General features: G+C 41.9%; 1 protein-coding gene across 1 annotated transcript in view; it reads left to right on the top strand.

Moving 5' to 3' along the window:
- Positions 1 to 1,520: 1,520 nt before the first annotated feature.
- JARID2 (jumonji and AT-rich interaction domain containing 2) overlaps positions 1,521 to 27,658 on the top strand; it is a 329,429-nt gene continuing 303,291 nt past the window's right edge. Inside the window, exon 1 of the mRNA XM_030552478.1 lies at positions 1,521 to 2,415. Coding sequence (XP_030408338.1) covers positions 2,371 to 2,415 — 45 coding nt within the window. The 5' untranslated portion in view covers positions 1,521 to 2,370. The remainder of the gene's footprint in view (positions 2,416 to 27,658) is intronic.

The following is a 27,658-nucleotide window of genomic DNA, read 5'->3' as shown; positions in this document are numbered from 1 at the left end:
ATACCCAAATATTCTGGAAAAAGCAAAAGGCACAATAATTTAATGCAGACTGAGGCAATTAAAACGTCACATACAATGAACTACAGTAAATGTTGCATTTATGAGAGTGTGTTTGTTTTAATTCCTGGGAAATATTTTACCTTGATAAAACGTTACAAATTGAAATCGCAAGCAAATCCTCGTCTCTGCAGCACACCTTGGCACCAGCAAAACCAGGGAGGTTTTAAAAATCTATCAAGCTATAGGATTATGTGTGTGTTATTTTACTAGTCCTGCTGTTGCTGCCTAGGAGTTTCAGCTCTTTAAACTAATCCAGTGCAGCAGCAGGGATTTTGCAGCATTACGTGGGGGAGGGGGAGTGACCTTAGAATACCCTGGAGACATATTGAGTAAGTTTTATATAAACCAGGCACAGTGTCCTGAGGTGACACACACTGAAAAGCTAAGCAGGCGCCCAATAACTAGATGTAAAGCAAGAGGTCCCTTTAGACAACAGGATAATTTAGGTAAATTCCATTTTTTACTGCAGTTTCCTAACCCACTCCAGGCACTTTAATCCGCATTCTCCCCTCAAAATGCCTCCCTCTCCCCACTTTTGTAGCCTCCCAGGAAAGTCCCATTTCTCCACCCAGTAGCATATAGCTACTATCAGCCATAGCCCACCAAGGAAAGGTGGGCTGGACATGCCTCGCCCTTCTTTTCCTCCCATCTCTATTAACAATATCCCCCTCCCACTGCCTCTTAACCAAACGTGCTCCCCATCCGTTTCCTCCTCCCTTCCAAGGTCTCCAAATTAAAAGGTATTTTGGAGTCTTCCTTCTGCTCCACCCCGGCTTTCCAACGACAACACAGCCGTCCAGCAGCCGGTCCCTGGCACCACTGTCATCTCCCCACAGCCTCCCACTAAGAAGGGTCCTGCTTCCCCCACCCACCCTGTGTCGCCCCTATCCCCGCACGCCCTCCGAGGAGTGCAGCTTCCCTCGCCATAAACAGGACCCCACCCCCTGGCCGGCCCCAGCCACTGGAGCCCCCCAGTGCGAGGCCCCAGCAGCAGCCCGAGCTCCGCGCCGGCCAACGTTCCACAGCTCGCGCCAGGCTCCCCATGCTCCAACCTCTTTCGAACCCCGTCCGCCGAGAGGGGAGGGGGAAGAAGGAGAGAGGTGCTTTGCGGATAATCTCCCTCCCTTTGCCTCCAAGGCAACCAATCAAACAGCCCTGGCGTCCAAGGAGAGGGGCGGGACGGGGCGGCTGATAGAACTCGACACCAGCGTCACGTTCCAGCCGCGCGGGGCAGGCTGGGAATTGTAGTTTCTCCTCTCCCAGCCGTAGCCATTTTGTGGTGAAGGGAACTACAACTTTCCCAGAGCCCAAGGATCATTCCAAGGGGGCCCGCGGAGTCCCCGCGACGCGTTGGCCAGCGAGGCCCCGTGCTGATAGCCCGGCGGGGCCCGGCGCGTGGGATGTGACGGGACGAGCGACTCGCGCGGCAGGAGAATAATTCAAGAGCTTTGCAGACAGGGCAGTGGGAGGGGGGTGAGTGAGTGTGCCGCGCGCTAGGGATCATCGCCCAATTCCCCGCTCCGCTCCCTCGCAGGGGCCGCCGGCCGCGGCTCGCCAGAGGCCAGGTTTGAATGCGACAGGGAGGCCGAGGTTTCTGACGTTTGCCCTGCACGAGGCGCTCTGCAAGGGCCGGCTGCGGCTGCTGAATGCAGCTCGGTGGGGGCTTGCGGCCGCGGGCCCGGGTGCGAATTGAGGCCAAGCCCTAACCGAGATATTAAAAAAAAAAAAAAAAAAATCAGGTCCATTTAAAGTTGCTGCCGGAGCGCGGCTCTCATTGGTTAGGGGAGAGTTGGAGGAGCAGGGACACACACAGTGCGTGCAGCCTTCACTGCTGCTGCGCTGCTGCTAGAGAAGCTGCTGCTGCTGGAGTTGTCTCTGCTGCTTTCCCTTGCTGCAGCAGCATAAACGTGACTTCCAACGTTTTTATTTATCTTCTCTTTTCAATCCTTTTCCTTTTGCAAGATGTAACTACAGCTCAGACACTAAGGACGTACAGATCGCTTAGGTGGCTTGGGAAAGAGAAAAGGGGGATATCAAGGGCGTCGTTTTTTGTGTTGGGGAGAAAATTTCCATTATGAATGTTTCTCTAAAGTGATTTTTTTTTGTTTGCTTCGCATTCTTTTTTTTTTTCCATTCCCCATATCTCGGATTTATTGCGAAGAAAATCACGTTGTGAAGAAAGAAAGTCGGATTACAAGATACTACTACAAACAAAAACTGGATTTTGGGGGGGTATTTTAGCAAAAAATTGTTGCGACTTTACTTCATGAAGCAATTGTCCCCTTTTGCAAACAGAATTTGGATACCAGAATGAGTAAAGAAAGACCCAAGAGGAATATAATTCAAAAGAAATACGTAAGTGGTTATAACATATATCATTTGACTCCCAGTTTTAGGAAATGGCTGTGAATGTCAAGTTTATAGCTAATCCTGAGGCTATAAAGGTTTAAAACAAATGTCTGGTAATAATGATCTTTATTTTCCTTAGATGTGTGGTAGTTTCAAAAACCCTTTTAAATTACAAAACCTTCTGCCCAGTTTCGTTATAAAGACAGATTTGTGTAGCGATACCTCAAGTGAATAAATGTATTGACCTCAAATGACACAATCATAATCTAGTTTTAGATGAAAGGCAGGGAGCTCTAGGGGGGCTGCTGCGACAATGTCACTAAACTGCTTTTTCATTTGGATGTATTAATAATGCACTTTACATGCAAAATAACATTTTATATGTGTGTGTAGAGTCCTGTTTAGTGAAGACACTATGGTTGTAGAAAGCCCTTTAAGTTGAAATCAAATGTCTGGTTATGGCGAGCTTGTTTCTTGCACTACCACATCAAATGTAATATATGTGATCGTTTGCTTATCTGGCTTGCAATAGAAACCAAACCAGTTGGGGATCATGTTACAGGGAATGCGTTTGTTAGGATTGACTTTAATAATGGAGAAATGGCTTGGTTTAGTTTACAAATGCATGATGGTGTCTCGAAATACTAGAAGAATATGGTATAGTTCAGGCTGTACACCTATCTCTGTTCTTACACAACTGCTTAACCAGACGCTAGAGATAGGCTAACCCTTTAAACATATAAATTTGCAGGGATAGTTGCGTTTTGGTCCTGCTTCAGCTACGTTTTGATTGGCATAAGGCGAGTCTTTAAGTTTGGAAAAACGGAGGGGATTCGTCAGATATGCAACAGAACTAATAATTTTATCTGCATATTAAAAATAAAATATTTCACATTCAGAAAATGATTGCTTCAAGATATATTAGATGGAGCCCCCCCCTTTTTTTTCAAGTTGTAGAATATACGTATTATAATTTCTGGCTTTTTTCCATGGGGGCTGTATAGATGTATTTCTTCGGGGGGGGAACCTTCGGGACCCTTTTGCCTTGTTTTAAAATATTTAATAAAAGGTAAATTGACTTAAGATGCCTATTTCTATCGATGTTTGTCTCTTCTATTTAAAATATAGTTTAGAGAAGCGAGTGGTTAGGAAAAAAATAAAAACTTAAAGGTATTCTGCACCGAATTTACGAATTAAAAATACATCCGCATTGCAGAGGAATTGGGAGTCTGAAGCGGACTAGTTTAAAGTATTGCATCGAAACAGGAACATTGTCTAGAAAGTCTAACGAAACATGTAAGACGTGCACGTTTCCCAGGCAGTGAAACAAAGCAGAATGGGAGAAGAATTTGTAGTGTTTAATTAAAATAAAATAACCTGTATTTTTTTAAAGCCACACTACGTCTGTACGAGTGAACAATAGAAGCTTCCTCTGGTTTTGCCTATAGTGTTTGTTAAAGAATTAATAAAACTGTCACCCCCACTCTTGCCCCATAGGCAAGGTATGAGAGAGACATGTGAGCATGGTAGGGAGACAATGTATCCTGTGTTCACAAGTTTGACTCTGGAATGGAGGGAAATCGCTTTTGGGGAGGGGGGCAAGGGAGTGTAGGTTACTGTGTTCGTGTGTGTCCGGGGGAGTGTGTGGGTTGCTGCACTATTGCAGTGAGTAGCAGGCACAGACGCAAGCATGGCTGCTGCTTCTGCTTTGCGCTGGCCTGGTCGATTTCCCATGCATCCTCTCGAGCAGCGGCAACAGGTTAAGCGAAATGTCAGTACAAGACCCCGGGTTCCCGGCCACTCAGCCCAGTCAGTGCCAGGGTCGTCTTGTTGTTCTGTGACGTCACAAAGGGAAGGGCCTGGGCTCGGTGGAATCTTCGTCTCATCAATGTTCTGATTTCCCCCTCCCCCTCCTCTGACGTCAAACGTGAGGCGGGCCGCTTAGGCTGGGGAAGAGGGGGAGTCACGAGGGCACTGGCTGCTGCTACTGGGGAGGATGCTGCTCTGGCACCCAGCACTGTTCTCTGCTCTTACCAGGTGAGCAGGTGTAGCAAGCCTTGCATACACAGCAACTTCCATCAACCTCTCTCTCCCTTCCCCCTTCCTATTAAGTGGCGTCTGAGTCTATTTAATTTGGTTCAGAGCAGGGAGCTAATCTACCTCATCTTTGGGTAGGAGGCACACTTCCCTGATGCCCTTTAAGAAGAAAGGGTTAGTCATTCTATCTTTCCTGCGTAGTATAACTTGATATGGTAAGGTAGAGGCACTCCTGTGTGGGTTGGTGGCACAGGAGATGAAGTTGTACTAACAGAGCATAGCACCTTTCTTTTTTTTCGGAAACATCTTTAAGTATCGCAGCGTCATAGTAGAGCATCCTGGGCAGCCTCTTTCCTTTAATACACACACATGTTCACCCACTCAAGTCTTTTGTCTGCATGTTTCAGTCCCAGGCACGATCACTCACACCCCAGGTTTCAACCACAGCTCTCAGAAAGGGCCTCTAGTTCCCAACCTCTTGTGAAGACTTTATTTAAAAATATAAAAAAGGTAGTTTTGCCTTTGATAGTGTGCCCACTCTTTTTTCCATTTAGCTAATCTCACATAGCTTGTCCACCTGAACTCCTTCCGTCAGAGGGACACAGTTTAATTTCATGCAAAATCTTTCAAACAATTTTTTTGTGAAGTGCAAGTCTGATCTATATTCCAATTGCTTTGGAGGTTTTGCTATTTTAGGGAAACTGAAAAATTTGTGTTTTACAGCTCATAGTTTAACACAGCTGATTTTTTTTGAGTAACTATTTCCTGATCTTTGTTTATGGAAGAGCTGGCTTGTAAAGGATTATGTGACATTCCTGTAGTGGAGTATAACAAGGGTCCTCCTAGTGTCATAAATTGCCTATATTGTTGGCTACATATGATGCTTTTCTGCAAGGATGGATTGGAAGTAAGATATGTTCTACACTGGTCGGTGACACAAGGAGACAGGTCAACTAATTGCTAATTGTCCTGTCAACTCCCCCTTCCCCCCCCCTCCCAAAAAAAGTATTGTTTTGTAGGCTACTTAGCTCTGGTCTTCAGATAAACCACAAAGGCTGCCACAATGCAACCAGAGCCTTTTGCTGAATGCTGAAAAGTAATTGTCTAAAATGTACCCTAAAAACAAAAAGACTCTGAGAACAATAGAGTATAGCACAGTGTTAAGATTATTGCCTTGAGACTTAACTTGCTGTTATGCAAATAATCATACATCAGAGGTTTAAATAAACTTTTGGTTATTACCCTGAGAGTTCTTAATCCAAGAAAAAGGAAACGTGTGTCTTATTTTTTAAATGTTTTCACTTAATTTTTAAAAACCATGGCTGATGCATACAAATCTATCTTCTCTCTTCACCCTCCTCCCCCTCAAACATCTTGAAATATGAAATATTTCTTTTTGGCTCAAACCTCAAACGGACAGCATCGTAAAGCATCAGCTGTGATGCCAGACTTTTTCAGTGTGCATTTGGAATTAATAGTTCTTAAATCAGAAACTTTGACATCTTAAATATAATTTCATAAGTGCATTTTTTTCTGTCCCTTTTTATGATGTCTTATAGTAAATCCAATGGTCATTGTGGTTTAGTTTTTGAAGTAACAGACCTTTTATTACTGTAACGAAATACCTGTGTAGTTCTGCTGTGGTAACAGATGGTGAAATATAATTAAGTAGTAATGACAGCACTGTCTCCTTGTGTGATTTGTTTCTCTGTCCTTGCAGGGGTAAAAGTGCAGTAGCTTGTCTTAAGGTGACACACTTCAAATAAGGACAGCCTAGGTTTGTCAAATTGGGAGTTCAAGGCCTAAAGAAAATTAGTACATTCTAGAGATCTGAAAATACATTGATGTTTTTGAGTAATGCTTTGGACTGTGTAATTATACAATATCCTTGTGACAACAGTAGGAAAAAAATTGCTTCATACATCATTGAAACGTAGCCGTCTCTAGGCTGGAACGTGGCAACTGCATCATAATGCACAACAGTATACAGTAGTCTGGGAAGCATGATATACCAGAGCCAACTGAAACTGCAGCGGGGAATTTATTTAGGAAGAACGTAGCTGTGCTGGATTTTGGTAATGCCTATTACCTTGCTATCCTTGCATTCAAGTGCTATCAGATTTCTAATTTTCATAATTGAGTGGGGCCTCTGTGTCCTTTTGGATGATATACAGTGCTTGGTTTGGCACTGATGAGGAGGACAATGCTACTTTCTGAATTACTGACACCAGATTCTTCCAATGAAAGGAGGGGGCAGAGCTGCTGTGTCCTGCTTGAGCAATGTAGTCCTGGGGGGTAGCTTTAACAAACAAGGGGAGTTCAGTCTTTATGTTGCTCCAGCCCTTATTTTAAGGGCGAGGAATAAGCTCCTCCGTCAGCAAAAAGAATGAGGAGTACTTGTGGTACTGGAGAGACTAACAAATGTATTTGGGCATAAGCTTTTGTGGGCTAAAACCCACTTCATGGGATGCATGCAGTGTAATGCCCAAATAAATTTGTTAGTCTCTAAGGTTCCACAAGTACTCATCATTCTTTTTGCCGATACAGACTAACACAGCTACCGCTCCTCCATTAGTCCACTACAGATAGTGTTTTTTCATGCCTGGCTGGGATTCTGATTTTTTTTAAAATATTTCTTACAAGATTATGGCCTTGGCTACACTGGCGCTTTACAGCGCTGCAACTTTCTTGCTCAGGGGTGTGAAAAAACACCTCCCTGAGCACAGTAAGTTACTGCGCTGTAAACTAATCCCCTCGGGGAGGTGGAGTACGTGCAGTGCTGGGAGAGTTCTCTCCCAGCGCTGGTGCTGCAACCACACTCGCACTTCAAAGCGCTGCCGTGGCAGCGCTTTGGAGTTTCGAGTGTAGCCAAGCCCTATATCTAGCCCTTGAAAGGACTCTGTCAGCCCTGAGTATGGCCTTCGACTAGCATTGTGGAGAAACTGCTGTTAAGTGCTACAGGTATTCCACTCTCCCTGCTGGGCCCTCTTTGTCTCAAGGCCTCTTAAGTTTGCTCAGGACAAAGATTTATTACAGCATCTTTCTCCACAAAATAACACTTCTTTTTTTTTTTCCTTGTGAAGAGTTGTAGCTAAAGCTTTAAGGGTGCAACCTCATGGAAAAACTTTCACTCTTCAGGGGATCTGGCTGAGACTGGGCTCCTTCCTGACCTCTGTTAGTTCCGTTGAAAGACTTAATGCAAGCCTCTGCTTCATGGCCACACCACAGCTCTTCTAGGTCTACAGACTTTTGGGCCTTTATTCCTTATTGGCCAGGTGAGTTAGCTGCTGGTATTGCATATGAAAAAGGGGAAGGCAGAGCTGGAGAACTGTTTTGGAATATCTGGATAGGGCAAGGAGGTGATTAGGCTTTGCCTTGGGCTGAGTTTACTTCAACAAATATCAGATAAAATAATGTAATTACTCAGCATTATGTAAAAATTGGCTACAACATTATGTGTAATTCAGAGAGCTAAGGATTTAGTGGTGTACCTTACAAATATACGACTTATCAGTGCGTAATTTTTTCTTGTTGCTGTGAATAATGTCTAGAAAAATTGTTTCTTATTGATTTGGGGGGGTTGGGGGGCAGGGGAAGTGACCTCTTACTTCAACCAGATGCATGGGCTAGAAACAAAGTGTGTAATTTATACAATATGTTCCAGAATTACAGATGTTGAGTTATTAAGACTATAGCAAATGGTTCATAATAGTTTTAGTGTTCATTGAGCACTTTCACTGCCTGTAGTGATGCTTGACAGGCCTATTAAGCTAGTATTAAAGGTATAACCTCTTTTTGTTAAAGGAACTGAATAATACTTAGCACTGTGCATGTTAAAGCTTGGTACAAACATTAACTGATCCTTGCATTGACAGAGGTAAGATTGTCTCCATTTTATTGTTGCAAGACATAGGTCTAAATGCCTCAACCAAAACAGCACATCACCTCAAGAGAACGGACAAAGCTAATATCCAGTGTTTCTGGATTCTAGTACCATACTCGGTCAACTCGATTATAATGCCTAATTATGGTACACAGCATCAGCTGTAAAAGTAGTACAGGTAATCCACATCATTAAGAGTTGCAGCCCCATTGCAATGTTTGCTAAAACTGTTCCTCTAACGTAATGTAAAGGAATGCTGAAGTCTGTATTTAAGAATTTGTGCTCTTTGTGTTTACTTGAATAGAGATGTGATATCTTGCAGATGATGGAAGTAATTTCTTATGATGATTTACTCAGTGGGGGGAGTATTTAATTAAGCAGATCCCTCTCATACGCTGAAGCAAAAAGGACTGCAGGTTTAAAATTTTGACATTCTGTTTGCACATGTTGCTAATACTGCTCAATTTATATAAAACTGGAAGTGTTGGGTGGAAATCTATTCGGCATTTATGTTATATGGCTACTTTTTATTTCATTCAGCTTTGACACTGAAAAGATACTAGTCACTTTCAGCTTTTCTTATGCACTAGAACATTATTGCAGTATTTGCTTTCCAATAATGCAGAGGAAGGCTCAGATGGAACTGCAAATAGGGAGAGAAATATGTTTTTTGCTTCTTCATGATCAGGAGCCAGTGTTTTGTGATTCTACAGATGTGGAGAATAAATGCATTGCAGCAGAATCTAATTTTGCATTTAAAACATATTTATTTTTTCTAGGCTTTATAGTTGTGAACAAACTTATCCAAATGTAAACAAAGTTTAACTGATGCACTGTCTGAATGTGTGCAGACCACCTGAAACAGTAACTCTGGTAGATTTGCTTGCCTTCCTTAATCTAAAGGGGAGGTTAATTTTCAAGTCTAGTAATACAGATTTCTGTGATGTTAAACCTGAACAGCCTCCATATATTCCCAGATATCAAGAGCCCCAAATATCCCCAGCCAACTGCCCAAACCTTCAGCTTTTCTGAAAATTTTTGATTCACCTATCTGTTTTCAACACAAAATTCTGCAGCACATAACACTTAAAATGTAGAGCATGTGTAAAATAAATTGAACTTAATATCAGATGATTAAATACCAGGGAATCCTGTACTTAATCACTCACTTTCATATTTAATTTGATTAAAAATCACAATTAAAAATTATCCGAAGCTGCCACAGTATTTACGAAGTGTTCAAGATGTTTTCTGTAACACTTAGGTCGAGTTTGCTTTGGAGTATGTGGTGTTTAATTTAAGGTATATAAAAAAGGTACATTAAATATCTAGCCTTCCCTTAGATCTTTTCTGAGGTATTAGCTGATTCGTCACCTTTGGGGATATTGAGTATAGTCTTCCCTGATTTTGCTACAGAGTACTAGAGAATATTGTTGAGAGCTTTCTTGGCTCTCATTTGAGAAGGCAGATGTATTTCAGTCTTTGATAAAAATGCTCTTTTGAAGCATTTGTAGGTGCAAACAAGTTTTAACGATCTGATTGGAAAGCTCTTCTTTCAGTTACTCAGGTTTCACTCTTTCCTCCCTTGTAATGATGTTCTGATAGTTCATGTTCAGAGTTTTTATGTAAAAATAGAGCAGATGACACCTGGTATTTCCTGGTGTGGAGGTAACAGTAGGGGAGGGCAATGGAATACAACTGTTGTTTTTTTTTTTTGTTTTTTTTTTAAAACAGAAGTGAACAGTCACATTTATTTTCAGGATGCTCTTGTTCCTCATTTTAATATGCAGATAGAGTCTGATACTCTGAACACTTATGCTTGTGCTTAAAGTTCATTATGTATATTGACTTGTTGATGTAAATCAAACTATTTACAAGTAAAATGAAGCATGCATATATGTATCTGCAGGATTAGGGCCCAAGAATTGGAGCCAAACATGCTCTGAAACAACCTTATTTCCCATTGACTTCAGCAGGGATCTTGAGTGCTTGGAAACTCTTAAGATCAGACCTACAAAAAATAAAAATAAAATATAAATTATAAATCTTTTCAAATAGTTCATGGAAAAAATTCTAGCTAGTATTAGGAGCTTGGTTTTTGAAAAGCTAAATGTAGTACCTAAATGTACTGCTTGCAAGTGCATAAGAAACACAGATGTACCATTTAGTCAAGAACTTCAGCTGGAAAAGCTCTGCTACTCTCTCCACCCTGAAAATAAGGAATTGGCTCCTGTAGCTTTAGTTTCTCTCTGGTCATCCTTCCCTTTCTCCTTCTGGAATTCACTTTATTTCCTTTTCTTTCTTAATCCTGTGTTCAACCTTTCTTTCAACTCTTCACTAGAGATCAGGCCTGTAGAATTAAACTAGTATCTAGTCCGTTTCAGTTTAGTGCTTGATGGTTCACAAACTGGGTGTGTAGTCACACAGATTGGCAGTGATAAATATCGCATGGGGAAGTGTAGGGGTACCACAGGTAGTTTTTTATTTTCCTTGTTTGACTGGTGTGACTTGAGTGACATTTACTATATTTTTAACCTTCCAAAATGCATCTCTTCATAATGTTCTTGGTTTTTTCTGCCTGGATTCTTGTGATCTTTTGCGGCAGATACTCTTTCCTGCAAATTGTTCTGCAAAAGGGTAGCTTTGGATCTGAGATCACTAATGAAGTGGTGGTGTAGCTCTGTCAGTCTCAGGCTAGTAAAGAGACAATGTGGGTGAGGTAATATCTTTCATTGGACCAACTTTTGTTAGTGAGAGAGACAACTTTTTGAGTTTGCACAGCCTCTCTTTCCAACAAAAGTTGGTCCAATAAAATATATTACATCACACGCACACATGCTTTATTTCTCAGGCCATTGATGAGTCACTTCTGCTTTCTAATATCTCGGGGAAACAAATAATAAAATAAATCTCACTGGAAGGTCATGTCATGTTGCAAAGCCCTAACAATGTTGTGCTCTACCATGTCCCTAATTTCTGCTTTTTTATTCTTCAAATCTACCTTGTTAGTCTGACCTCTTTTGGAAGGTGTGATGGTTGCAGAAGATGGAATACTTAAAGTTCAAACAGATCAATGATACAATTATGTTTTCATACAGCAACGTGATGACTGGCTAAAGTTTATTCTTACCTTTTATAGTCCATGGGAGTTCATCCTGTAATAATCTAATAAATTTAGTTTTACACTTTGATGCTGTGATATTTCATTCAGTTTAGAATATCTATACAAACATTAATTTTTATCTTTTGTTGCAGATTAGTTTGAAAGCCTGTATTCTCAAATTAAGAAACAATGATGGGATTGGAAAACTGATCAGCTGTTTTTAACTGACCTCTAGAAAGATGTATCTATGCATGAGCATAGTTTTACTGTACGCTTTTTTCAGTGAAAATCATCTAACTTTGTTCTTATACACACAATTTGTGTAAAATAAATATGCACTTTCTAGTATTTCTGTTTAATCCAGAACAGAGAGCTGTGCACACCTTTTTATTTATTTGTTTTTAATAGCCTACTCTTCCTGCCCATCACTCAGACTCTTCGAAGAGGTGGAGGACAGGGATCCAGGGAGGTACAAGAGAATCCCCCCCAGTTGAGAATCTCAGCGCTTCCCCAACACCTCCATGGGCATTGATGTGGTATGGTGTTCTGCCCCTGGATTTTGCTGAGGAGTTGAATTTTTTTTTTTTTTTTACTGGCCTTTTGGCCCAGCTATTCTCCCCTAAATCTGACTGTGGGAAGGGAAGGGCTGTCTTCTCTCTCCTTCCTATTTTCCTGCATATGTGTTTTTTCTTCTTCCCCTCCCCACAGGATCATGCCTTGCAAGCTCTGGTATGGATCAGTGTTGGGTAAATTCTACTTTTGTGCTGGGTGAATTTGACTCTGTCAGCAGGAATCTTGCCAGTTTCACTATGGCATTATGGGCCCTACTGCAAGAGTATGCTCACTATTTGCAAGCTTTAAATTCCTTCCTTCCCCTTTTCAAAGAATTAAGATATCTGCAAACACAGTTTCAGAAGTCTATTGCCAATCTAAGGCCATGTCAGCATACAGCCACCACAGTTACTAAATTGCTTGTGCATGTGCGCTCTTGGCTCCTTGTGTCAGCAGTGCACATCCTCACTAAGAGCGCTTGTATTGATTGTACTGGCAGTGTGAGGGTGTTGTGGATGGCTCCTGAAAGCCAGTAACAGTTGACTTAAGCAACACAGTGTCTAGAGTCTAGACCAGGGGTCTCCAAACTGCAGCCCGCGGCTGGATTCGGCCTGGGGTTTCCATTTGTCTGGCCCTCCAACCAACAGGAGAGAAATGAACAGCTGAGTAGGCACCCTGAGCAGGCACGGGGAGGGGCAGCAGCAGCTCGCATGGGTTGGGGGGTGGAGTAGCTCAGCTGACCTGTGCAGAGGGGCGAGTTCCTCTGGGAGCCAGTGTCTCCCCAAAAGGGGAGCCAACTTAGGGGAGCGTCGTGGTTGCAGCTGAGCAGGTACAGAGAGAAGCAAACAGGCGGGCTGCAGCTGAGAAGGCACTCCAAGCAGGCAGGGGGAGGGGCTGCTGGCAGCAGCTCACCTGGTGGGGGTGGGGGGTAAGCTCAGCTGAGCTGTACAGAGGGGTGAATGGCCCCTGGAACCTGTGTCCCCCCCCAGAAGGGGAGCCAACGCTAGGGGAGAGTTGCTGCTGCAGCCAAGCAGGCACAGACCCCTGCCTTAGAGTGAAAATACAAGCCAGATGCTTAATTACATCTCCAGTAAATGGAGTAAAAAAGTTGGAAATTAACAATTTCATAATGGTTAAATTTTAGCTACAGCACTGTTAGAACCAACCAGTATTTGCATGATACAAATGTGACATTTTTAGAAATAAAATAAAAATCATTTCACTTTTTTTAATGTATTGACAAATATTTTGTGTGATTTCACAGTACCTGCATCGACTAACTTTTTTATACCCGATTTAGAATTTAATGCAACACTGACACAGTGGAGTAGTGTTTGTTATTTTAATGATTTTGCATACCTTTAATTTCTTTCACAGTTGCTTCGGCCTGCAAAGCCCCTTCAAAAATCGAATATGGTCCTTGTCTCATAAAGTTTGGAGACCCCTGGTCTAGACTGACACTGTGTCGACCTAGTTACATCGACCATGACTCTGTGGTGATGTTACTAAATTGGCGTAGAGAGGCACTCACGTTGGTGGGAGCCAAATTTAAGTGAAGATGCTTCCACAGCTAGATCAAAGCAGGGCAGTCTGTGTTGATCTAACCATGTAGTGTAGACCAGGCCTGAGTGTGGTGGCAGTCTGTCGTAAGAATACAGAAGGGAACCCAAGAGAGCTGAAGTGCAGCACTGTAATGAACCCCACACAACATTGAATGAATTATTTTTGACAACACCAATGCTAAAATTTAAAAGGAGTCTGTGAATCTTGGACATGAGTTTGCTCAACGTTTAACCCTATTAAATGATCGTAATTTTTATTGGTTTTCATACCTGCTATCTTAACTCTTAATGTGCTGTTCTCAAACTAGTAACCTATATTCCCAAGAAGCTTTTACTTTAGAAGTAGCATTTGTGTTTCAAAAATGGAGTGACTTAAACCAGCGTATATATTAGTCTTTTTATAAGATGATTGATTTGGCAAAGTATGTATGTTTTTAAATGCATTACTTTCAGTTTGCCCCCACGTTCCTCTCCCTGCCCAACACATCAAAGTTGCAAGCCAAATCTCTCAGCTATGGAGAGCCAAGATTGCACACACACACAATTCATAATACAAGTTTCCAGGCCTGCTTGTATGCCAGATCAATTATCTCTTCTTAGCACAACTAGAAGTGGAATAGAATTATGTATGCTTCTGTTTCAAGGATACAAAACTCAGGCCAAACTTTGAGTTTGAAAAACTCCAAGCCAAATGAAAAGAGAGCATTTTCTAGTGTTGGTTGTAAAGCTGTCCACTTGTCTGGCACATACCTCTTAACTGCACCTCCTTTTTGGTAGAGGAAGGATACCAAACTAAGGGACTTGAAGTGAATTTTCACCAGATAAATGTGAGTTGAAAAGGTGGAAGTGGGGAGGAAAGAGAGTGAGTGGGCGTGTATGTCCAGGTATAGTGATGGTGATGAAACTCGCATGGCTCATTACAGACATCTGGAATTCCTATTGGATAACTAAAATCTAAAGCCGAAATTAACATGTTAGGTTAGTAGTGCTTTTAATAAATGATTGAAAGAAATAAGAGTTTGTCTACTACTGAGACTTGTCTTAGATTTGAAAATTTTTCACTGACATTATTTGCTTATAGTTATTAAGCATAATGGGAATGTGGTATATTTGTAAGAGAAAAGGCTTTGTACTAATTTAAACTTGGAGAGAACCCCTATAGGCAGGATGTCCCCTTATTTGATTGTAACACTTATTTCTTACATGTTACAAATCATATATTGATTAGAATTACATGCCAGTTATTACAAACTGGGCTTTTCCTTCTTTTAAGTATTTGCCTGTAACACCGTATCCTAATTAAAGCCACAGCTAAATAAATGAGGAGAGGCAGACTTTGTTTAAACATAAAAAAAGAATTTTAAATAGCTGGAGAAAGACATGATGTCAAACAGTGTATGGCTTTAGGAATTTTCCTGCCCAGAGACTCCGAGTATGTCTACACTGCAGTTGAAACATCCTGGCACATGTCAGCTGACTGGGGCTGTAAAATTGCAGTGTAGACATTTGGGCTTGGACTGGGGCCTGCTTGTGTGTCTGAGAGCGAAATACTTATTGTAATAATTCTAGCATCAAGATTTCTGAGGGAGAGTGGGAGGATGGCCTTGTGGCTTCGGCTTTTTCGTATGGCTGGTGTAGAGCAGCAACTATAATTTCACCTGAAGTTGATGGAGCCAGATGCCTACATCAGGAGTAGCAGAATTTATTGCAGTAATGCCTCCTTCCAATTTATATATTGGGCAGTAGGTAGTATATGTTTGCAAAGGCCTGGAAATAGGAGTTGAGAAAATGCTTTCCATTTTCTATCTAACAAAATCGTCTGCTGATCACGTTTTACACTGATTGTTTGCCTTGATTTCAACTATTTTACCCATGCTAGTGCTATTTTGGAGGGAAGTAGCTCTTATGCAGCCTTCCTGGTCCACAGTACCCTCTCCAAGGGAGGAAGAGGGATTACTGCAACAGCACCTGCTTCCTTTTTTTTTTTTTTTTGCAGACCTGAAAGGAAGGCAAGGAGCAGTGGCTGCAACTCACTTTTTGGGGCATTGGCACTGGGGGGAAAAAGAGCACATTTGTCTTCATTCCTATTCGTCAAGTGTGGCTCCAGAATTGTAAGATGATAATATGATTTTCCCCCCACCCCCCTGTACCTCGAATTTGCATCCTTGCGTGATACCATGTAGAATTAGGCAAATACTGTTAATAGTGGGTGGGGTTTTTCGTTTGTTGTATTTTTTTTTTGGGAGCGAGGGTCTTTTTCAATCCTTTTTCATTTTATTTAAAAATATGGATTTGCTGTGGCCATGCTCACCCTTTTCATGTTCATTTTGTGAACATTTGTGCAGTTTAGTTACTGTGATATGAATGATCAGGGAAAGTGGATTTTTTAGCCACATAACTAAGGATTCACAGACATCACATTTTAGATACACATGTCCAAGTATTAACTTATGCATTCATCCAGTCAGGAAACAAAACAAAATAAAATCATGTGAATTAACTGATTATTCCAAGTGCATGGATAGCTATGATTAATGGACTTTGAATACTCAGTCAATCAACAGAGGAAATTAAAATTGATAAAAAATTGAACATGGTTTTTAAGGACAAACATAAGGAAACTACAGTCTGCTCATGGCTATTCTGCAAGTAGAAAGAGGCTAAATTATTAGTGACAAATAGAGCTACAGAGCTGAGTGAGCACTTTAATTAGATGTGTTAATATTTGATGCATGCATTCTGTGTACCTGTCCTATTTTGCCCGCATATTGGTATTTAGAGACACCTCTCTCTTCAGACAGAAGTCTCCATTTAGATGCTTTTTCTGTTGAAAGAAGTCTTTTTGCGAAAACATATTCAGTCTTCTGGCAAACTGCCACAAACCACTATTTGTAAGAGAAAAGGTACAGTTGTTAGTGGGTTTTTTGTTTATGCCCTTAGCCAAAGGAATATACTACAGCATATGTATTTATTTAACCTTTCTTTCATTTCAATGAAATTTTAAACTGAAACTAGCAAATGTATTATGTAACAAACATAAGTCCAGTTTTCTGTATTAAACCCATGATGGGGTGTGTATTAAAGGGTTTTCTTTTTTTTTTTTCCAGTGTCCGTTTCTATATCATTACTGCTGCCAGGTCTAATTGTGATACGCATGGTACAAACGTAAAGCATAAAGAGCGTATGCTCTAAATAGAAAAGACAGAGGACAAGGTACAGGAATCAGTTGACCTTGTCCAGGGTCACAGAGGGTATGTCTATACTGCATTACAAAAGCTGTGGCAGTGAGTCTAAGACTGGGTCTGCAGACTCCAGCTTGCAGGATGGCACTAAAAGCAGCTGCTTAAACGTTCGGACTCGGGCTCAGAATCCCCCCCAGGTTTCAAAGCCTGAGCTCCCCCCACCCCTCCCCGAGCCTTAATTTCTACACAGTAGTTTTTAGTGCTGTAGCATGAGTCCCAGTCTGTAGACCCAGGCTCTGAGACTTGCTGTTGTGGTTTTAAAATACAATGTAAGCATATCCATCGAAAATCATTTGGCTGAGATGTGAATAAAACCAAGGTTTGCAATGCTCAGTCCAGTGCCCTCTCCACTAGCCCATGCTGGCTGCCAGTGAGTTTATTTTACATGATTCTCCTGTCTGGTACTTCAGGGTGTGTTAGTATGAAAGTAAACAATAACTGCATGCAATTCTAGTGCAGAAAATTCTATCCCTTTTTAGGCAATTAAAAAAAAAAAAGGTATATTAAACGTTCAGTTGAATCTCTCTCTGTTATGGAACTTGACTTACTGCTCTGAAAATGGGATGGCAGTTGACTTCTGGTTTTCATGTGAGAATATAAGAACATCTGTCAGTTCACTGTTTCTGAACCTTCTTTGCTCCTCCACATGTGCACCTCAAATTTCAGGTTGGTCACTAGTGTCCTCTTCTCTTCCCCCCCCCCCCAATGGAACCTTCCACAGCTTTGGGCATCTGTGAGTCTTAGGTGTGCTGGACACATTTTTTGGATAACTTTTTTTGATATTTTTATTATATAGTAAATAAAGGAAATTACAGGTAATACTTTCTTTGTTTGTTAGATAATGAACTGAATTTTGTGTTCATGTCCTTTTTAGAGCTAGTAGATCTCATCCTCTCATGCTTAGCTTTTATTAATAGATTGAAAGAACAATCTTTCCTCCTTTTTTCAACTTTTTTAAAAAATCTGGCAGCAAACAAATACTGCTGAATAATATTTTTGTTTAAATGGTTTTAATAGATTAGCCCTTAATATAAATTGTCAATTTAAAATTTCAAATTGGTATATATTTTAAAATCTGTATTTTAATTTAAAAAATAAAAGATTATCAACCCTGCTGTTGGGATCTGCTTGCTCATTCCAACAGGGCTAACAGCAGCTTTGTTGAATTCCTCTATTTTTGTGTCCTGCTCCCCCTTCTGGAATATTGTAGAATTGACTGCATGGAATACAAGTTCAGCACCTCTGCTGTAGAGATCAGGAGCTTGCTTGCTTTGTTTGGAGAGCCTTTTTTCCTATAATGTTCCTTTCTCGTTGCTCTCTGGCTGCATGTACTTGTGCAATATTGTATCCTGGTTCAATGTGTGAACTAAAGGGTCTCCTACAGGAACTAAAGTCCCCGTGGTGGTGATTAATGCAAATCCCCAGTGCAAATAACAGGTCTGTGGAAGTTCCACCCCTCTTGGGGAAATAGCATATACTAGTTTGACCTAGTTCAAGAGACCTGGCAAACGGAGATCTTGAAATGGTATCAAGTGACTGCCCTGACATACAGAGAAATTGCTCACACTCAATCCAAGAACTGGCATGAAACTGTGATGGAGAGAGAGGTGTGTGAAGTTCTGAAGTACTTTAATCCTATCAGGGTCTCCATGTGGATGGTGAGTGACAGCTGGTAAGCTATACAACCGCATGTAAATTGCTTATTGCTTTGATTTCTCTATAATGCTTTCGGTCTGAATAAATAGTTCTTTGCTTTATGAAAGCTGGATGATCACTAGTTAGCCCTGTCATTTGACCGTCTTAGACTTATTATCAGGACTCTGGAAACTGTTCACGATAAGTAAAAGCTCCCTCAAATGTGGCTTTGAATCTCTTTCCATCTGTCTCATTGCAGCTATGATTTGCGTGGTTATGGCTCTTGCTGCCCTTCCTCCATTTATTCGTATAAGGAAGTCTCTGTAGAGAGCTGGTGAGTGTTTCCGTAGTGGCATGACCTTTACAGGATTGATGGTATGAGTCTTAGCCCTCTTGAGATACAACCCCCCAAACTTTAGCTGTTTTCTGTGTTTTGAGTTTACTTCAAGCCATAGCCCTGGTCTACACTGGGTGCGGGGGAAGAGGGGGATATCGATCTAACTTATACGTCTTCAGCTACATGAATAACGTAGCTGAAGTTGACGTACTTAGATTGACTTACCGTGGTGTCTTCACCATGGTGCATTGTCTCCTGCTGCTCCCCTGTTGAGACTGCCTGTGCCTTTCACAGTGCTGGAGTACAGGAGTCGACGGGAGAGGGCTCAGGGGTCGATTTGTCGCGTCTAGATCTAGACACAATAAATCGATCCTTGCTGGATTGATCGCTGCCCACTGATGCGGCGGGTAGCGTACCCTATGTCACACAATGGAGCCTGAACTTAATGCTACAAGGTCTGGTCACCCTTTCAACCCTTGGCTAATTTAGCCTCTTCTGTTTAAAGGTAAGCCTTCTCTTATCAAGTGTCTTCATGAGAAGATCAAATTGCTTAGAAATGGTTTCACTACAACATGTACATTTACAGTTCTTTCTGGATAAGATAGTACAAAGACCTACTCCGTACCAAAAAAGAACACCAGGTTTCACGCAAACCAGTCAATTTCCTTGACATCATTTTTACCTAGTTCTGAATGTCCTCTGGAAATCTAAATGCTCTGCACGTTGGGACTTAATCATCTATCTTTGGCCATGGAAAAGACTGAATGTTTCTTTCCTTCTTTATGGCAGTCACAAGAAGGGCTATAATAAGGTTGGCTGCTCATTGGCTTATGTCAGCCATCTTTTGTGTTTTTATATGGCAGTCAGGATAAACTCTCTGAAGGGCATCTTACCATCTCCTGGAAAAGGTGCCCCCACATCCAATGTGGAATTACAGCTTCTGTAAAATAAGATTTACAGAGCCATACTAGGTTGTCCATTAACTTCTTCACCAGCTGTTATAAAGTCGGCAGTTTACCATGGGAGAGACTGTTCCCCAATCTGCTCTTATTTCACAGTAGCCAAGAGAAGTGTGTGGTCAGAGTGGGGGAGGGGAGAAGCCAAAATCCATTTCTGATGTTTTTTTAATTTTCCTTCAAACCCATCCACTTCTGCCACCCCCTCCCAGCCCCCAGTTTTTGGTAGTTATAGAAGCAGTGGCCTGTGAGCCAAAATGTAATGTTTGAAAGGAATTTTAAAAAGGCTTTCCTGTAACTTTGGTTTCTCCTAATATGGCATTCACTTTTCTAGCCAGACCCTGCATCGAGGAGAAATATACATATTTGAACACGAAAAATGCAAGATTTTTTTTTTTCCCCTTTCTTTATTTCTGCTAGGCATGTTTCTAGCTCCTGAATTAATTGCCTGTTTCCAAATTGTCCCTTGTGGGTTTTTTCCCCCATTTTTTTTTATCAGTTGTCTATATACGTCTTCTAGTTCCTCATCCTTGCAAGCCATCATCTGGAGGATCCATGCCAGCGGTGAGGCAAATAAGGGAAAGAGGGAGACAGACAACTAAAAAAAGCTGCCTTTGTACAGTGTAAAATGAGTAAGCACATCATAGCTGTAATGCCAAGAACAATGGTTGCCTTACAATTGGAAATCAAGATTACATGTTTTAAAGAAAAATCCAAGAACTAATTTTGAGCATCAGTGTGAAAGCACCTTGAATTCTTCTTGCAGTTTACCCAATCCATCTTTTTTAGTATGTTTGGGTGTTCATGCACAATTACATATTTGCATAGCTCTTTCAGTCTTTGAAAACCTGTACACATACTAAACTTCATAGTGCTCCTGTAAGCTAGCTAAATATCCTCATGTTATAGATGGAGAAATACATGCAGAGGTTAATTGAGTTGCACAAGGTCACAGTGAGTCCCTGGCAGAAGCACTAGTAGAATGTGAAATTCCTGGCTCCCAGGCAGATGGCCCATCTAATAGAACACTGTGTGGAGAGTTTTTTTTCCTTTGGATCTCTGACTTTGTTTTTAAGAGTGATGTTTGGTAGGATGGAAGAATAGGATACTCTTATTTGAGTTGCTGTAAATTTCTAAAACCAATAAATATTTCATGTGAGAACTTGTTCCTCCACAGAATTCTCAACCCTTCTCTCATCACACGTGCACTATCTACTGGTCGACTGTGAAAAATCTGTGTTAGTCAATATCTTGCTGATTTGTTACTATTTAATGCTGTAAGCCCTCTGGCTTAATGCCAAAAGAATCTCCTCCTCACAATGGTGTTAAGCATGGGGCTCACATATTTTTGATTTACTTACGAGAGTCTCCATTCCAAACTGCCTGTGATCTCAAGGTCAGTAACTCTGAGGGTCCTGACAGACAATTATATTAAACGTTTTTCTTTGTGAACTTGTTTCACGAAAGTGGTTTTGTTTCCCCCCTGCCCCCCTCAACATTTTATTAGGGGTTATTTTAGAACTTATTTTTCAGTTAAACCATGTGTGGTGATTACCCATATACCTAAGAACTGTCAATTAGCAATTAGTATGGCATCCATATTTTTAAATGTTACATTATTTTAAATGTGTTTTAAAATAGCTTTTAGAGCTAATTTTTATAGGACATTTCTGTCTCAAATTTTAATGTAATGCAGAATATTTCACAATAATGCCTAGGTTAACAATGATAGTCTTGCTGTATTGTGCAAAAAAGGCTTCTGTTCAGACCCAGCTGGGTTTCAGGCTTAATTCATTGCTCTATGGTGGGATCACCACAGCTGCTGTGAGGCCTTTACAAATGCAAAAAAGCTGTCAGTGTTTGTTTCATCAGATGCATAAGTGATGAGGCCAAGTTGAGGAATCCATTCCAGTGTGCATGTTTTAGACATGGTTTTCAGAATTAGTGTTTGAGATTTAAAGTATTTGGCACATACTATGCCTTACACTGGTCCTATTCCTAAGATTTGTTTGCTTTAAGGTTAATCTAGTTCAGGCTTTCAACAACACTTAACTTGAGTTTATAAAAATGTTATGGTGTACCTGGTTTTTTCTCCCAAGCAATACAGTTCTCCCCCCGCCTCCCCAAAAGCTGTTTGTTTGGATTTTAATAGTTGCAAACAAGCACAAGATTAAAATATTTAAAAAGCTTTAATTTTAGATTAGTTTTTTTAATCAGTCTGGACAAGATGCTCTATAAGTCATATTACCAGTCTCGGATCCCCATAAGTCACTGCCACCTTTTTTCCTTTGGCAGACAGACTGAACAGAGGTCCTTCTAGCCAATTAAGGAGTAATGTTGGTTAATTGGCTTCAGAGGTTGCTGTTTAACATGGCATGGCATGCCCCTGTACCTAGGGGTTCATTGTATTGCCTCTGCACCACTTCCATTTCCATTTGGTTGAGACAGTAGGAGTATATCCCAGAATAGACTTCATGCTTTGCACTAAGCTAGCCAGGCACATTTTTCAGTTCTTAAATTCTTTCTCACTCAATGCTCCTCTGCTCTTTTAATCTTACTGTAATGTACTGACTGTGCATACACCACTTTTTTCTTTCTTTCTTTCTATACAACTCCACGAGTGATAGCAGTAGTGGGAGCTCTTGTATAGACCATGTGCAGGTATTTTAACCACTGTGTAGTTTTAAGCCTGTCTAAGGTGACTTCACTAAGTGCCTTTCTAAGGTGGAGTTCTTTTAATGTTGATTAGTATATTTTTCCTATGATATAAACTGAAGTACTGGACAGTGCGAAGTAGGTCTCCAAATGCTAGAAAATGTTCATTAGATTGGGGATGAAGTGTGTTTAAATGGTGTCCGCTTGGTTCAAAAAAGCTTCTTGCAGCTTTTTGGTACATGTCCTACTGGCATAGTAGCCATGTGTCTGATTAAGAGTGAAGCATATCTGTAGAGCTATCTAAAAACCTGCTTGTGGCTAGCCATTGCTTTGATGGCATATACAGAGATTAACATGTATTTAGCATGGCTTAAAAGTAGTTGTATCCAAATCAGATTATGAAACTCATGCTGGTCAAGCCCATCCTATGTTCTAACTCAAGGGTTGGCAACCTTTCAGAAGTGCTGTGCCGAGTCTTCATTTATTCACTCTAATTTAAGATTTCGCGTGCCAGTAATACATTTTAACATTTTTAGAAGGTCTCTTTCTATAAGTCTATAATATATAACTAAACTATTGTTGTATGTAAAGTTAAATAAGGTTTTTAAAACATTTAAGAAGCTTCATTAAAAATTTTAAATTAAAATGCAGAGGCCACCGAAGCGGTGGCCAGGACCCGGGCAGCGTGAGTGCCACTGAAAATCAGCTCGCGTGCCTCCTTCAGCACCTGTGCCATTGGTTGCTACCTAACTAGATGAAAACCCCATGCCATAGTCCACATTGGGACATAGGTTAGAGCCAGGTGTATTTAACTCAGTTACAGTATTGGTGATGGCCACACACTCAAATCAACCGGGGTGTTTCACAACATGGTTGGGAATAGCTTTGTGTTACGTGGGATACGTGATGCCAGGATGTCTACAGCCCCAGTAGGAATGTGAGGAGGAAAGAATTTACTTGGTGTAGTTGCTACAGCTGCCCCATTCTTGTTCATTCCTCCCAACTGAATCCCAGAATGCTGTAGGGGCACTGTTTTGTGTGCCATGGTACAATACAATTTGGTTTTGGTTGTGTGAACAGGATCAAACTCTTCTAACAGTTATTGTTCTGCAGCCTTGGCCTGTACAAGGCTGTGGCACAGTTAACATGGTTAAAACATGGCTTCGTCCTGTTGACATAGGTAAGGCCAAACCATGTAATATGGTTGCACTACTGCTGTGTTATAATAGTGTTGACACTTGTAGATGGGCCTTCAAACTAATTGCCAAAACTTGGAAATGTATGCTTGCTGACAGGGGGAAGACCTGGAGTCCTGTTGGTCAGGGAAAATGATACAATTAGAGACTTCTCCCCAATTAGTGTGATTCAGGGCATAGATGCAAGCTGGTTAGCCAGTCTGCAGTTTGCTGACGTCCTTACTTCCTCTTTCTGCTTCTGTCAGTCATAGCATTCAGCACTCCCAGGAACATATACAACAAATCTCTCCATCCTAAGGTTGCCTACCTTTCAGGATTATGCTGGACTTTCCAGTAATTTAAAGATTAATCTTTAATGACTGTCATGTGATGAAACCTCCAGGAATACATCCAACACAAATTGGCAACCCTGTTCCATCCTTGAACTAGTGCAGTCCACTCTCTAGAGAACGGTGGTAAATGCAAATGGGCAAAAACAAGTAGGGAGGTAAGGGGAGACCCAGTGAAGGGAAAGGCGAGAAAAGATGTGCACTAAGGCCTCCCCTATGCTACAAAGTTCTGTGGACGTGAGCCGCTTTGTGTTGACTTAGTTGTGCATGTGTCTATACTTACATTTAAGTGCCCTGTTACGGTGACTTAGTAATACCACTTTCCCAAGTGGCATTCATCCATGGTTAAAGAGCTGAGGTTTACACAGCTTGACAAAGACACTGTGTAATTAGGCCCACCCTAACAGTCCTCCAGCAGCTGTCACACAGTGCCTGACTGCTCTGGTTACAGTCATGAACTCCATTGGTCTCCATGACTCCTAGACAGAAGGCTCCCCTCCCTTGTAAGGCCCTGTGAATTTTTGAAATGCCTCTTCCTGGTGGCCCCGCTTGGCCAACACACCTAGCAGCTCTCCCTTGTTGTGTTCAACTGCCCAGCTGACCATGCCAGCTACACGCTCCAAATGCTCTCTGGCTTGGAGTAGACAGAAGATATTGGCCTCCTGGGCCTGTGGGGAGAAAAAGCTGTGCAAGCTGCGAACCAGCTGTAGAAACATGGACATCTATGAGCAGATTGCACAGGAGATGGAGGAGGAGGAGGAGGGGTATAGCAGGCCAGCTGCAGTGCCGTGTGAAGGGAAAGGAACTGCATCAGGCATATCAGAAGGCCAGGGAGGCCAAAAGTTGATCTGGTGCTGATGTAAAAGAGGCCTGTCATACTTGACGGAGACACCACCACACCACAGACCATATTGGATACCTTTGAGGAGCCTAAGTCACAGGCCCTTGGCGTGACCTGCAAGGGATGGGATGGAGGAGGAAGAGGAGATGAGTAGGAGATGTGTGACTGGGCGATTCAGCTGTGTCATGAGCCAGGATCTGTTTGAGGCTCCACTGCAGTCCAATCAGTCCCAGCAGGACCCCGATGCAGTGGAAGGAAACCTGGGTAAGTGTGTTAATTTATTTCCCATTAAAATGAGGTAGCAATGGTGCCCCCTCACTCCCCACTAGTTTAACAGGGTACAGCTATCAGCGTTTCATCAATGTACATGTACTAGAAGAGGAAGCAGTACAACAAAGAGAGGTAGTGTTCTGATCTGCTTTTCGTTCCCCTGTAGAGTTAAGTAAGAAGAGGCCATGCTGAGAAGTTTGTTTATGTACACAGGGATGTTCCCTGAATTCTCTTGAGAAAGCTTGATGGAACTTTCTTGGAGGTTTACTCTGCAGTCCTCTCCTGAGGGTTTCTAGGAATAGCAGCCTTATTTTTTCCTCCACTGTAAGAAACTTTCCCATGCTGGTCCATAATTACTGTAATGGTGCCGGCCAAAGTTCAAAGGCTAGCAGCCTTCGGGCACGGGTGGCTTCAGGATGGATGGCAGCAGTAGCTATGCTCTCTGTACCTTTGTTACCCTCAGGAGTGAGAGAGTGGCTAAAATCACCACAGCTTGTGGAAAATGGTCCCAGTTCCCAGTGTTGATAGTTTCTTGCAACCGAGCAATTCCCTTCTCATTTCCCACACCCCTGGTGGGCCATACTCACTCTGGCTGGAGCTGTGAGTGGTGCTGTGCACAAACACTCTGACATGGAAGTGCCAATAAGCCTGTCTTTTTAAAAAAAACTTTAGGGGGGCAAGGGAAGGGAGTTTGAATCTTAACTTTCACTTTCCACTGTTACTATACTGAGAATGATACCTCTGTTTTTTATCTGCAGCTGCTGCTGTGGCAGCCTTGAGAGTCTGCCCCTCAACACCTATGGATCACCTGAGCCAGATAAGGAGGAGGAAGAGGACGACTTGGGATGATATGTTCGATGACATCCTGCAAAAGACTGTGCTGCATAGACTGTGAGCACAGGGCCTGGAGGGTGAATTTTGTAGTCAGCCGAAGAAGTAAAGAGCAAACAGGAGAGAGTCCTAGAAGTCCCAGCAGGAAAAGTAGAGGGCTATGTAGCAGGATATAATGGGGCTCCTCTGGCAGGAAAACCAGATTCTGGAGACTCTAGTGAACCTACAAGCTCAACAGTCATGAGCTCCCCTCCCTTTGCAATCCATGGAAGACTTCATTACAGCACCTTCCTGCACCCACTTCTCCCTGTTCCATGTGGCATTGGGGCTGCATCGCTGCCCCATCCCTAACTCTGCACACCAGGGGACATTAAGGACAACCACAGCTTCACGTACAATGACCTGTGAAAACCACAATTGCTGTATGTGTAGCTAAAAATGACGTGAATATTCTTTCCCCATGTTTAGTTCTGTTCAGTACGTTTAAAAATAATAAATTTGCTTTTAAATTGCACAGATTTGTGTTTTGCACTGATTTTGTTACTCAAATTATTTTTCAAATAGAATTTTATCTTTATTAATTCACGACATACAGATTCATAGACTTTATGGTCTGAAGGGATCACTGTGGTCATCTAGTCTGACCTCCTACACAGTGCAAGCCACACAACCTCACCCACTCCTATAATAGACCTCTAACCTCTGTCTGAGTTAACGAAATCCTCAAATCATAGTTTAAAGACTTCAAGATACAGAGGATTCACCATTTACACTAGTTTTAAACGGCAGCTGACCATGCCCCATGCTGCAGAGAGAGGCGAAAAACGTCCAGGCTTTGCAGAGTGCCTAGCAATTCTGAAAGCTCCCCCTTCTTTGTACAGTATGACACAACTCATAGACATACATGAAGCACCACGTAATTTCTTACAGGCCCCAAAACAGAAGAGCCAGACAAAGCGCAGAATACTGCAGTGCATTTCTGTAGCTCACTGTTAAATTGCTTTTTCCAAAGCCTCCCTGAGCTGTATAGTTCTGCATTGAGCTTTTTCTAATAGCCCTCGTGTCTGGCTCTTCACGTTCATCAGACAGCCGCTCCACGTCTGCTATCCATCTGGACAGCACCTTTCTCTTCCTTTCTTTCACAGATATTATGCAGGACACAGCAGGTAGCTATAACTATTGAGACTTTTTTTCCACTGAGAGCCAATCTTGTGAGTAAACAACGTCGTCATCCCTTCAATCTACCAAAAATGTATTCAAATGTCATTCTGTACTGCTAGGTCAGTAGCTGAATCTTTCCTTAGTGCTGTCGAAGTGGCCAGTGTAAGGATGCTGCTTCCCCCCCCAGGATCGCTGTTGGCATTTTAACATTGCCAGTGGTAATGGCAGGGGGGGAAGGGATAGCTCAGTGATTTGAGCATTGGCCTGCCAAACCCAGGGTTGTGAGTTTAATCCTTGAGGGGGGCCACCTAGGGATCTGGGGCAAAAATTGGTCCTGCTAGTGAAGGTAGGGGGCTGGACTTGATGACCTTTCAAGGTCTCTTCCAGTTCTAAGAGGTTGGTATCTCTATTATTATTTATTTATTTGTTTATTATTTAATTCACTGGCCGGGAAAGAAAGTCCCTGCTTGTAGCCTTCCGAACAGTCCTGTGTTCTTAAAGATGCAAGTGTCATGGACTTTCTCTGATGAGGCAAGACTGATGTTGATCAAGTGTCCCCAGTGATTCATCTACACTTGCATAACCCTAGAAAAATAATCCTTGGTGATGATGTGCTTTGTGACAAGGTGGTCTGGTGCCAAAATAAGAATATGCTCCAC

This window comes from Gopherus evgoodei, chromosome 2, assembly GCF_007399415.2.
Source record: "Gopherus evgoodei ecotype Sinaloan lineage chromosome 2, rGopEvg1_v1.p, whole genome shotgun sequence".
Classification (NCBI taxonomy): Eukaryota; Metazoa; Chordata; order Testudines; family Testudinidae; genus Gopherus; species Gopherus evgoodei.
Note: the sequence above shows the minus strand (reverse complement) of the source record. Positions and strands in the feature narration are given on the sequence as shown.